Below are 14,085 nucleotides of genomic sequence, written 5' to 3' on the forward strand. Positions count from 1 at the left end.
TAGTAATCATTGCAATTCTGAATAGCTCACATTTAAGGGGAACACTGGGCCTAAAAAACACTGCTTCTACGGGAGTTTCGCAATTTTCCTGTAGAAGCAGCTCAATGTTCTCCTATGTGTCCATGGACATTAGGATGGTTAGAGGCAAATTTTAAGTTCCGCATTTAGAGGCAGAAAAACACCCATTCTGTTATGCATTTTTGAGAAGAGTTTTCTGGCAGAAAAAAAAAACAAACTCTCTTAGATGCTAGTACAAAAATGCTCTATATGAGAGAACTGTCATTTTCTTAAGCCTAGTATGCATGGACCCTTACTATTGTAAAGTTTGGGCAGTGGATATACTTGTCCTATTATTGGCACCTGATGAAGTACTTACAAATATTGGTATAAACCTCTCGAGAGGCTACCTGGAAAATGAATTTGAATTGTCCAAGGTTTCTATTTTATGTGCTGACTTATATATTGACATTGATATCACAGTATGCCAAAATTGTGCCATTTATATTTCTGTCATCTACAGGTTGAATAACTCACCGTCAAAATTTTCATACTGCTCTTGTCATAGTAGTGGATAGGCTGCGTATCATTAAAGTTTGGATACCCAAAGCCTGCAATGTGTACCAAATCACAGAAGTGGATCGCGAAAGAGATTGCCATGAAGCCAGTGGTGGGTGTCTGCAGGGACAGCAGTAAACATTTCTGACTTTACTAACTATTATTTTTATTCTGCTTGTATAATAGAACATACATTGTCAATATCTACAAAAATGTAAAAGTGAGCCCCAGGTAGATGCAAAAGATACATATGAATGCAGCTCTCTACTTATTTGTACATTATTAAATGCATTATTTAATGCAAGCTGTGCAAGTTCCTGAATTTGACTTTATATTAGCCTTTTGCAGTACACTATACAGCAGAGCTTAGACAGAGTGAGAGAAGCACAACACCATGAGTCTAATTGGTTGTGCTGTCATGTTCATGTATTATTAAGGACCCTTCTGTTAGTAGGAGAGAGCAAAGTGGTAGGCTCATCAGTTTTCATTTCACTGGCCAGTCACAGGCTAGGGAAATGGAAAGACCTGTACGAGTTACTGAACTGTAGCAGACAAAAATTAGCTCTGTGTGGCAGAGCTGTGTAAATCTCAAGTAAATTATACTGTTAAAATACTGTGTGTGTATATATATATATATATATATATATGGATTACTGTTGCTGACCTCTTCTTAAATATGCTAGTTTTATGAATAGTATGATGAATCTATGGCTTCTACACTTTTTAGGTGACCCTATCTGCAAATTTAATAATAAATAATCACTATTGATCCCCAAATTCTATTTGAGCACACTTTACCCTTAGAGGTGTACAAATATAAACAATAATATGCTCAGTGATAAATAAATAGCATAAAACTTTTCCTCAAATCTGTGAATATAATAAAATCCCAAAAATAAATAAAAAAATCAGGAAAAAAAATTTTTTTTAAAAATCAATAGTCCCTTTTGAAAAATAAATAAATAAATCCAAGTGTCCAAAGTTTGATTCAAATCCTCAGCCTCTTGTAGCAGCTTGATTTACCTCAAAAACAAAAACATAAAAACCACATAGTGCATTATCCTTAATAAAATAAATTAATGCATAAAAACCATCCAGTGATATTTCACCCAAGTGAAAAAAGTGTATACGTAAAATAAAAATATATACAAACACATGTGCATATACACAATGTGAAGTGAAAAAAAAAAAAAACCGTGTATGTGAATCACTCTTTTTGTGCTCAAAATCACACGCCTCAGTGTGCACTTCTACTGAAGTAAGGAGTAAATACCCTTACCAATATTCAAAATAACTTTTGCCTTAATAACAATCACCAAGAAGACTGTATGATGGGATGAACCTTTCTGCCAGTATCCTCAGAATTCACATACACGGTTTTTTTTCACTTCACATTGTGTATATGCACATGTGTTTGTATATATTTTTATTTTACGTATACACTTTTTTCACTTGGGTGAAATATCACTGGATGGTTTTTATGCATTAATTTATTTTATTAAGGATAATGCACTATGTGGTTTTTATGTTTTTGTTTTTGAGGTAAATCAAGCTGCTACAAGAGGCTGAGGATTTGAATCAAACTTTGGACACTTGGATTGATTTATTTATTTTTCAAAAGGGACTATTGATTTTTAAAAATTTTTTTTTTTCCTGATTTTTGATTTATTTTTGGGATTTTATTATATTCACAGATTTGAGGAAAAGTTTTATGCTATTTATTTATCACTGAGCATACTATCTGCAAATTTGTTCATTGACTGAAAAATATAAGATGCCACAGTAGAAGTATGGTAATCCAGGCAACTAGCATTTTCAGGGGGGGTATGCTGTATAACTATTACACCTCTTTATGACCAATTACCAATCATTCACTTTGCTTATAGAAGAAAATATATGATCAACTGATTTGTATCAAGTGCTTAAAATAAATGAGAGGTGTAAACATGTATAGTGGACATATGTAAAAAGAGGCCACAACACCCTGCAACCTCTCCCTCCCATGGTCTACACCCAAGTTGTACAGTACATAAGAGTGTTTACTACGGCTTGGTTCTGGGCCATCTATTTTCATCTCTGCTTTATTGGTTTGAGACAGATGGGACGTTTTATAACCCGTCATATTTTTTGTGACATCGAAGCCAGTTTGCTGTTACGGTTGTTTGCACTTCATATAGAGTGAACCCTGGGCTGAATTGCCATAATACACACATGGACCAGCGCCTGAGGTAGCAGGAATGGTGGGGGGGGCTGCATTCAGTCTTCAAATTAGCAAATTGAAATAAACGTGTCCTTATTTTATTTTACTATTTTGTCTTCCCGTAGACATTTGTGGCTGAATTCAACAAGGAAACTGTAGGGGTTTAGGAGGTATAGGGGTGAAGAGTCCTAAGGGCACATTCTGTAAAATGCAGAGTGTTGGGGTTACAGGCTTAAACATTTTTCACCGCACCTACCGTATTGCGCTGCAATGTTATTCCCTTTTAATGGCACCTCAGTGCACTACACTAGTGCACTACCATTTGTTGTATTGCACTGCTTTATAAAAAAAAATAAAATAATGCAGGTTCAATTTTAGGTCTGTTGTACTACTTTGGCAGCCCATTCAGAGAAAGCTTTGGTGGACCGCACAATTCATAAGTTGTTCTGCGTATAAAATGGATCACGTGCTGCTTCAAATAGTGCATTTTAGCAGTAGTTTTACTAAAATAATACCATGAAAATGGGGTGTAGGTGTAGGGACTGAAACAAATATATTTGACAGGATTTGGCTAGCTTTTCCAAGCCTATCATAATTGTATTACCCACATACTCAGCCAGGGGCAGCACAGCCAGGGGTAGAATTGGCAACTATTATCTCGGATAAAGTATTGATCTTGGATTAAGTATTGAGCATTGCACTTCGGCCCTGCATCATCTGAATAACTCTTCTCTATGCCATCACAGGTAAATGGCTGCAAGCAATATCCATCTGTACTATTGACCATGCCAAAAATGAGACAAAGATAAATCATTTCAGAACTTTGTCTACCTTTAATGTGACCTATGAACTGTACAACTCAATTGAAAAGCAAACTGAAATCTTTTGGGGGAAGGGGGATGTAGCTGTGTTTAGAATTAAGCAACCACATTCCAAATCATGTTAAATAGGAGTCAGTACACACCTGCAATCAATTAAAGTGCCTCTGATTAACCCCAAATAAAGTTCAGCTGTTGTAGTAGGTCTTTCCTGACAAATTCTTAGTCGCATCCTACAGCAAAAGCCATGGTTTGCAGAGAGCTTCCAAAGCATCAGAGGGATCTCATTATTAAGAGGTATCAGCCAGGAGAAGGGTCCAAAAGAATTTCTAAGGCATTAGATATACCATGGAACACCGTGAAGACAGTCATCAAGTAGAGAAAATATGGCACAACAGTGACATTACCAAGAATTGGACGTCCCTCCAAAATTGATGAAAAGATGAGAAGAAAACTGGTCTGAGTGGCTGCCAAGAGGCCTTCAGCAACATTAAAGGAGCTGCAGGAATATCTGGCAAGTACTGGCTGTGTGGTACATGTGACAACAATCTCCCATATTCTTCATATGTCTGGGCTATGGGGTAGAGTGGCAAGACGGAATCCTTTTCTTACGAAGAAAAACATCCAAGCTTCGCTTAATTTTGCATCAACACATCTGAAATCTCCCAAAAGCATGGGTAAAATGTGTTATGGTCTGATAAAACCAAGGTTGAAATTTTTGGCCAGAATTCCAAAACATATGTTTGGGGCAAAAACAACACTGCACATCATCAAAAGAACACCATACCCACAGTGAAGCATGGTGGTGGCAGCATCATGCTATGGGGATGTTTTTCAGCTGGAACTGGGGCCTTAGCCAAGGTAGAGGGAATTATGAACAGTTTCAAATACCAGTCAATATTGGCACAAAACCTTCAGGCTTCTGCTAGAAAGCTGAACATGAAGAGGAACTTCATCTTTCAGCAGGACAACGATCCAAAGCATACATCCAAATCAACAAAGGAATGACTTTACCAGAAGAAGATTAAAGTTTTGAAATGGCCCAGCCAGAGGCCAGAGCCCAGACCTGATCACGATCAAAAATCTGTGGGGTGATCTGAAGAGGGCAGTGCACAGGATTTGCCCTCACAATCTGACAGATTTGGAGTGTTTTTGCAAGGAAGAGTGGGCAAATATTGCCAAGTCAAGATGTGCCATGCTGATAGACTCATACGCAAAAAGACAGTGCTGTAATAAAATCAAAAGGTGCTTCAACACAGTATTAGTTTAAGGGTGTGCACACTTATGCAAAACCATATTATTTTAGTTTTTTATTTCTACTTTCCTCCACTTAAAAGATTTCAGTTTGTTGTTCAACTGAGTTGTCCAGTGTTTTTTGTAATTAACTTTTTATTGACTTTCAAACATTTACAACAAACAGTTGCGTAGAAACACGGCATGATGAACATAAAACAACAAAGAAACAGAGAAATCATCAATGAGAGGTACATACAATGTCAGTATACAGTATCTCACAGAAGTGAGTACACCCCTCACATTTTTGTAAATATTTTATTATCTTTTCATGTGACAACACTGAAGAAATGACACTTTGCTACAATGTAAAGTAGTGAGTGTACAGGCTGTATAACAGTGTAAATTTGCTATCCCCTCAAAATAACTCAACACACAGCCATTAATGTCTAAACCGCTGGCAACAAATGTGAGTACACCCCTAAGTGAAAATGTCCAAATTGGGCCCAATTAGCCATTTTCCCTCTCCGGTGTCATGTGACTCATTCATTTTACAAGGTCTCAGGTGTGAATGGGGAGCAGGTGTGTTAAATTTGGTGTTATCACTCTCACTCTGTCATACTGGTCACTGGAAATTCAACATGGCACCTCATGGCAAAGAACTCTCTGAGGATCTGAAAAAAAGAATTGTTGCTCTACATAAAGATGGCCAAGGCTATAAGAAGAGTGCCAAGACCATGAAACTGAGCTGCAGCACAGTGGCCAAGACCATACAGCGGTTTAACAGGACAGATTCCAATCAGAATAGGCCTTGCCATGGTCAACCAAAGAAGTTGAGTGCACATGCTCATCGTCATATCCAGAGGTTGTCTTTGGGAAATAGACATATTAGTGCTGCCAGCATTGCTGCATAGGTTGAAGGGGTGGGGGGTCAGCCTGTCAGTGCTCAGACCATACGCCACACACTGCATCAAATTGGTCTGCATGACTGTCATCCCGGAAGGAAGCCTCTTCTAAAGATGATGCACAAGAAAGCCCGCAAACAGTTTGCTGAAGACAAGCAGACTAAGGACATGGATTACTGGAACCATGTCCTGTGGTCTGATGAGACCAACATAAACTTATTTGGTTCAGATGGTGTCAAGCGTGTGTGGAGGCAACCAAGTGAGGAGTACAAAGACAAGTGTGTCTTGCCTACAATCAAGCATGGGGGTGGGAGTGTCATGATCTGGGGCTGCATGAGTGCTGCCAGCGCTGGGGAGCTACAGTTCATTGAGGGAACCATGAATGCCAACATGTACTGTGACACACTGAAGCAGAGCATGATCCCCTCCCTTCAGAGACTGGGCCGCAGGGCAGTATTCCAACATGATAATGACCCCAAACACACCTCCAAGACGACCACTGCCTTGCTAAAGAAGCTGAAGGTAAAGCTGATGCACTGGCCAAGCATGTCTCCAGACTGAAACCCTTTTGAGCATCTGTGGGGCATCCTCAAACGGAAGGTGGAGGAGCGCAAGGTCTCTAACATCACCAGCTCCGTGATTTCATCATGGAGGAGTGGAAGAGGACTCCAGTGGCAACCTGTGAAGCTCTGGTAAACTCCATGCCCAAGAGGGTTAAGGCAGTGCTGGAAAATAATGGTGCCCACACAAAATATTGACACTTTGGGCCCAATTTGGACATTTTCACTTAGGGGTGTACTCACTATTGTTGCCAACGGTTTAGACATTAATTGCTGTGTGTTGAGTTACTATGAGGGGACAGCAAATGTACACTTATACAAGCTGTACACTCACTACTTTACATTGTATCAAAGTGTCATTTCTTCAGTGTTATCACATGAAAAGGTATAATAACATGTTTACAAAAATGTGAGGGGTGTACTCACTTCTGTGAGATACTGTATAACAGTGAATTAGCAATTATTTTCAGACAATTGAGTAGATAAGTTGGAATTGAAAGTATCCATGGTTCCCAAACTGCCTCAAAAGTGGGTACAGTGTTAGCATGTAAAGCAGTGAGGTACTCCATTTTTCTGATCTCAGCTATAACCTTCATCAATTCCGATAGTGTAGGAGGCATATTAGAGAGCCAATGCATGGAAATTGTTCTCCTAGTCACCGTTAGAACATGGGAGGAAAGTTTCCCTGCAAATTTGAAGAGGCTTCAAAAATATTTGCCCAGCAAAAAGTGGATGGGCTCAAATGAAATAGGAGCCCGCAAAAGTAGCCTTAGTAGGTTAAGGGCCTTTCTCTAAAAGGGTGCAATGTACTGGCAAGCCCAAAAAATGTGAAAAAGAGTGCCAGTTTCCTCGCCACATTGCCAGCAGACAGAAGAGACAGATTACGAGCATGGAGAACTTTAGGTGTCCTATACCTAAACATCATAATTTTATAGGTGTTTTCTTTATATACTACACATATAGAAGATCTGGAGGCAGCCTCCCAAATCCTACTCCATTGATCCAGGGCAATGTCACACTGGAGGATTCGGTGCCATTTACGCATATAAAGGTGGGTATCAATAGAAAGGGGGCAGGAGTCTAAAAGCAGCTTATACGTAGAGGAAATTATGTCCTGTTGGTATGGGCCTTGGATGCAGATACGCTCAAAAGGGGTATGTTTCTTAAGAGTCAAAGAAGAGACTTTGTTGGAAAAGAAGTGACATATCTGTACATAGTATTGGTGAGGTGGTACACGGGTGGATTTTTGAATCTCAGAGAAGGATTTAAACTTACGAGTCGATGGATGGACCACGTGTTGCAACTGAAATAGATTGGCCTTGGTCAAGGGATGCACACGAGTCAAGGCCAGACTATCTGGGAGTCAGGGATTAAATATGACATCGGTCAAGGGGGAAGACAGAGTGAATTTAACCCTACATCGTCTCCATATAGATAACGTGAACTGCATGGGTTCAAGTAGATGTTTGTGAGAGGAGGTTTCAGTGTAAGTCGTAGACCAGAGGAGCGATCAAGGGTGCGTCGGACTTAGTTGTAGCCATTCAATCTCGGCCCATTTATTAGGGGGTGCTGGGAGAACCGTGAGCCAAGAGACCGAAGGTGGGTGGCGAAGTAGTATGACACAATGTCTGGGACCCCCCCCCCCAGATTGAGGAGAGAGTAGGACAGTACGAGCAATCTGATGAGATTTATTATACCAAATGAAGTGGAGGAAGGATTTCTGAAGGGAGTGTAGTTTGGACATGGGAATAGGAACAGGGAGCGTCTCAAACAGATACAAAAGCTTGGGCAATATGCTAATTTTTAGTAAATTGATGCATCCAAAGAAAGAGATAGAAAGATTGTCCCAGGATTTTAAGGATTGAGAAATTGCATGAAATAGAGGGGAGAAGTTAGCAGCATAAAGAGAGTGATATGAGGAAGTAAGGTTAGTACCTAAATATTTCAAGGAATGGAAACACCACCGGTATGGATAATTTAACTGAAGCGAAGATAAAATCGTAGATGGTATATGGAGTGGTAGTGCTTCAGTTTTAGATGCATTAACCTTATATCCCAATAGGGCTCCAATCAGCTGTAAGGTACGATGAAAAACAGGTAAGGTAGTGTTGGGCTCTGTCAGCGTCAACAAGATATCATCAGCAAACGGACAATTTATAGTCATTGTTATGGGTGCGAATCCCTTGGATATCCATGTTCGATCTAATGGCTATGGCCAGGGGTTCTAAACAGTGGATAAACAACAAAGGGGAAAGCGGACATCCCTGGAGTGTACCATTTGACATCTGGAAGGAAGGTGATAAAAACTACGCCAATTTGAGCTGGAAGGTGGAGGTGGAGTAAAGAGTCTTCAAAGCTGCTACAAACGGACCTCTAAACTCAAATCTCTCCAGGACCAGAAACATATAAGCCCAGCTAAGTCGATCAAATGCCTTTTGGGCATCCAAGCTCAACAAGAGAGTAGAAGTCAAGGACTTATCGATCAAGTCAATAGTCGTCCTAGTGTTATCCGCGGCATGTCTAGCCGGTACGAAACCCACCTGGTCTCTGTGTATAAGCTTGGAAATACACTTGGCCAATCTGTTGGCTAGTATTTTCGTAAATATTTTGTAAAGATCTAAAGTTTAATAAGGCAATAGGGCAATAATTATCTGGAAGGGAGTGATCTTTATCCAGTTTGGGGATCACCGAGATGTAAGCGTGAGTAAAATCATCATGTGGATGCGACCCCCCCTTCAGGAGATCCTGAAATAAAGACAAAAGGTGAGGAGCCAGGATGCCAATAAAGGTCTTGTAATAGAAGTAAGGAAGACCATGTGGTCCCGTAGATTTGTGTGTAGGGAGATGTTTGACAACATCCAATAATTCTTCAGTAGAGATGTCCGCATTTAGAGCTGTTACATCAGCAGGTGACAAACTTGGTAGTTGTAAGGAGTCAAAAAAAGCGTCAAAGGCAGCCATGTGAAGGGGATTGTATCAGGGCCTAGGCAATTATAGAGCTTCTCATAATATTCCCCAAATACAGTAGCCATTACATGCGGGTCATATGTGGGTTTGCATCTGAGTGGAGTAAGTGACCTGGCAGCGAGGGGGACGCTTGAGATTTGAGCCTATTTACAAGCATGCAATTTGTTAGAGAATTGATAGAATTATTGCCTATCTCAAGCAAGGGACTGGGCAGTTTTGTACAGGTCAAGGGCTCTGATTTGGTTGCGTATAAGGGACATTTTCTGAAGCCGATGTATAGCCGGGTTGTCTATTAGTGTCTATTGTTTATAAAGTTTCCTCTCGAAGGTGGTCCGAACCCAAGAAACCTCTCGTTGAGGCGCCAGTGACAGACCCTAGGGGAGGAGTTAGGGAGCAGGAGATTAAGCGACAGTAAGGGATGATCTGACCAAGTCATAGGGTTGATCTCGGAAGAGACCAAAAAGGGGAGCAGTGACAAAAAAAATTATGTAGGCGAGAGAATACGCAATGTGGAGTAGAAAATGTGAATGGAGAGGATGTTTGACCCGCCAGGCGTCAAAGAGGTGGTGCTCCCAGATCAGTTTATGGAAGGCTGTCAAGGAGGTCATAGCCTTTTCGTCGGAGTAGACGTGAAGAGGACTTTCTTATCCTTGTGAGGGGACATAATCAAGTTAAAATCCCCCCCAACAATCATGCGTGGAGTAGATAGGGAATGCATTTTATCTAAAGTTTGAGAGAGAAATAGCACCTGACCAGAGTTAGGTGCATACAAGTTCAGAAGCACAAATGGGGAACCCTCGTACATACATTCCAATAAAACCTACCAACCAAGTGGGTCAACCCTGGAGGAGGAGACCTGCAGGGAGCAGTTTTTTCAAATCAGAATATGCAATCCAGCTTTCCTGGAGGTGTAAAAAGTTAAATGGGATTGTGGAAAGTTCTTAGAGGCAAAACAAAAAGCCATTCTATTTATAATGAGTTTCCTGAATGAATATGATGTCTGCTCCTGAGGATCTGAACTCCTTCAGAGCCATCCACCTTTTTTTAATTGAGTTAAGACCATTGACAGTAAATGACAACAGTTTTAAAGCCATTATAAATCAGCAGTGGGTGTATTAGCTGTGTAACATGAGTATACAGAAATATTGTCATCGTTGAGGCAAAACAGAAAACGACAGAGATAGGAAACCAGGTGATTTTCAAGGCAACGGGCCTATTATATACAAATGTATCACTCACAACAAAGGCCATAAGAATGACGGCTAGAAACAAAGATATCATATAAGATATACACCCGGGATAATGGGAATATCCTGAGTCATCAGGGCCAGGGGCCTGAAACTCCAGAGGGCAACATGGCAGCTGACCCAATTTGGCAGATGCCTACCTCAGAAAAACATAAAGCAATTGTAGTCAAGACACATCAATGCGGAAAAATGTTCAGGCACACATGGGAAAAAAAAAAAGCCCAATTAACATGGCGGGAAACCTGACATGTGGATGAGACAGTTGGCAGGGCCCACTGATCCAGGAAGTCGTGGACGTTGATGAGTGTGGGGAACTCGCTTCCTTCCAGGTTTAGCAGGTGTCCAAATCTTGCATGGAGTGGCAGAGGGCCTGGATGGGGTAGGAGGTAACGGAGGGGTCTCGTCTGGCAGGGGAGGAAGTCCTGGTTGTTTAAAGAAGGAGTCCGCTGCATGCAGGTCACGGAGTATGACTTGGGTGTTATCTTTGGAGACAACCAGCTTTAAGGGAAACCCCACCGGTATGGGATATGATGCTGCAGAAGTTGAGAGGTGACCGGCTTCAGGATCCATCTTTTTGCCAAAGTGATGGGGAATAAATTGTTGAAAATTTAGAACCTGTCTCCCTTAAATTGCAAAGACAGCTTGTTGCGAGTAGAAGTGAGCCAGGCTTCTTTGCTGTCAAAGTAGTGAAGGCGGATGATAACATCTCTAGGCCTGGTGCCCTCAGAGGGTTTCAGGCCTAACAAGCTATGGGCCCGATCCATTTGCCAGTCAACATCTGGGACCTTGGGAGCCAGAGTAGTGAATAGAGATAGCAAGTGATGTTGGAGTTGAGAGTCAGAGACCATTTCGGATATGCCACGGATACGAATATTCCGATGACGCTCTCTGTTCTCCAAATCTTCCTGTTGGAGTTGTAATTGAGACACGGAGTGTTTCAGGCTGGCATTATCCTCCTCTAAAACATGGACAGATTGTGCCAGTTCATCAAATTTAAACTCAAGGTGGTTTGTGCGGTCTCCTATGCGAGTGATCTCCCGCCTAAACACCTGAGCCAATTTCCCAACCTCTGCAGAAACAGTGCTGGTAATGTTATGTAAAAATACTTGCAGTTTGTCCTCTATGGTATCCACCATCAGAGAAAGGACCACCGGTGAAGAATGTGAGACTGCAGAGGGATCTGTTTCCATCCCCTCCATCTCAACGGATCCTCTGGAGCACTCGCTGGGGCCGCCGCCATTGCTCGAGGCCGGGGATGCAGGCCTAGTGAAGAAGCGATCCAGCACTGAAGGCTGGGGGTCTGGAGGAGGCCACATGGGCGGCTTCTAGCACCCGATCTTTCCCATGGGGATACTTGGATAGGTCACGACCTGCGAGAGGGCTCAGAGGAGCTCAGAATTCATGCGTCCTCCATCTTGGACCATCGCGCATGCGCCGAGTTGTCCAGTTTATAGGTTACATTAAATGTGGAAAAAGTTCTGAAATTATTTATCTTTGTCTAATTTTTTTACATCATAGAAGCCTGAAATTTTAACAGGGGTGTGTAAACTTTTTATATCCTCTGTATGAATGCTAATTCACCTTGCACTGCTATATGGTAAATGTCTGCGAGCAATATCCATTTGTACAATCGTCCATGCCATGTATGAATGCTAATTCACCCTGCACTGCTATATGGTAATCTATACTGCTTTTAAAATCCACCTCTAACTGAAGCTGATTCATAGCTATCAATGTTCTTATTGGTAATTCTCACTGCTTCCAAAATCTTTAACTCTGTCCATATTGCTATGGTGTATATTTTGCTCTTATTGTCTAACCCAAATTTATGAGCTGATCCTAATCTTTACAACTCTGCTCTCCTGCTCTCTTGTTGTCTCTGGTAGTCCTCCTTTGGTGTGAGACATTTGCCTTCTAGCCATGTGTCTGTTCTTTGCATTTCTAACTGATTAATTAGCAATATCCCCACCTAACTCAGTATAAATTTAGGCCTTCCTTAGCGAAGGCACAGCCAGGGGTAGCATTGGCAACTATCATCTTGGATAAAGTATTGAGCAATGCACTTTGGCTCTGCACTTCAGCTAGAGCACAAAGTGAGAAACCACAGCAGACAACTTCAAATGCTAATCAGACTACAGGTGAAATGTTTCCCCATCCAGCTCTTTCAGCTCTTAACAAGTCTGCTTCTTCATCTCACAACTCTGTAACATGCACTCCCTACTCATCCTTCTCACAGTTGTATTCTCTCTCTTCAAACTCTCTCTCCTTCGCCCCTCTTCTCCACTCCACAGCTTATATGTATCACCCTTATTCCTGTCTTCACCTTTTTACTGTACTCATCAACTCCTGCTAATTCTGAACCCACATACTAATAAAACCTCCAGGACACTGGGACCTGTCCCTCCATATAAGTCATACTCCCATATTACCTCTCTCACCCTTCTGCTTCTAACATCTGGAGACATTTCCCCAAATCCTGGACCGCCATCTTTTTCCTTAGGCCAACACACTCGGCATCCCCTATCCTTTAACATCAGCCGTAATCAACACAATCTGGTTATTATTCCTCTTCTTCCTAGAACCAGCTTCCCCTTTTCCTGTGCACTTTAGAATACCCTCTCTATCTGTAACAAACTCACCTCTGTCCATGACCTTTTTATCACAAACTCATTTAACCTACTTGCAATTACAGAAACCTGGCTTCATGAATCTGACTTTCCCTCTCCTGCTGCCCTCTCCCTTGGTGGTCTCCTCTGGACTCACTCTTCCAGGCCTAGTGGACGGAAAGAAGGTGGAGTTAGAATCCTCCCAACCACTCAAAGCACTTTTCAGGTCCTTCATTCACCTTCTTCTCTGTCCCTCTCCTCATTTGAAGTTCACTATATTTGTCTATGCTCCAATTTCTTTAGGAATTGCTGTGATCTATCGGCCTCCTGGATCGGTATCAAGCTTCCTTGATGACTTCTCTGCCTGGCTGCCTTACTTTCTCTCTTCTGATATTCCCAAAATCATTCTTGGTGACTTCAAAATCCCTATTAATCTTAACACTCCTGCTACCTCTAAACTTCTGAGCCTAACTACGTCTTTTAACTTAAAACAATGGACAAATGCTTCTACTCACTCTAATGGTAACTGCCTTGACCTTGTACCTTCCTACCTATGCACTCCTTGCAACCTCAGCAACTTTCCTTTTTCTCTCTCTGATCACTCCCTTATTAGCTTTACTTTCTCCTTGGCTTCCTCCTCCTTGTCTTCCAACTACCGAACAGGTACCTGTAGAATCCTTTGTTATCTTAACCCTTCTCTTCTTTTTTTCAGCAACAGATTGTCTCTGACAAAATCTCAGCCCTGTCCTGCCACATCCTGGTCACTTCTGTCTACAACAGTTCACTGTCATCCACCATGGACACATTGGCCCCCCTCACTACACACAGAATTAGGCCCTGACCACTACAGCCCTGGCAAACAGACAATACCAGATGCTCAAAAAACATAGCCGTGCTCTTGAGCGTTTATGGCGTAAGACTAAGACCCAGCAAGACTTTGACCAATATAAATCTGCCCTTCAGAAATACAACTCCTGTCTCCACATTGCCAAAC

General features: G+C 41.6%; 1 protein-coding gene and 1 long non-coding RNA gene across 3 annotated transcripts in view; one reads left to right on the forward strand and one right to left on the reverse strand.

Annotated features, from left to right (window-relative positions):
* LOC149447750 (uncharacterized) overlaps nucleotides 1-909 on the forward strand; it is a 69,060-nt gene extending 68,151 nt beyond the window's left edge. The window contains exon 3 of the long non-coding RNA XR_016305829.1: nucleotides 521-909. This is a non-coding gene — a long non-coding RNA (uncharacterized LOC149447750). The remainder of the gene's footprint in view (nucleotides 1-520) is intronic.
* LOC149447751 (CMP-N-acetylneuraminate-beta-galactosamide-alpha-2,3-sialyltransferase 4-like) overlaps nucleotides 1-14,085 on the reverse strand; it is an 88,993-nt gene that overhangs the window by 2,294 nt on the left and 72,614 nt on the right. For both annotated transcript variants that reach the window (XM_089652102.1, XM_089652101.1), the window contains exon 9: nucleotides 535-675. In XM_089652102.1, the coding sequence (XP_089508228.1) occupies nucleotides 535-675 (141 nt within the window). The remainder of the gene's footprint in view (nucleotides 1-534; nucleotides 676-14,085) is intronic.

The sequence above is a fragment of the Staurois parvus genome, unplaced genomic scaffold (genome assembly GCF_062004578.1).
Source record: "Staurois parvus isolate SC_StPar_1 unplaced genomic scaffold, SC_StPar_1.0 ptg000671l, whole genome shotgun sequence".
NCBI lineage: Eukaryota > Metazoa > Chordata > Amphibia > Anura > Ranidae > Staurois > Staurois parvus.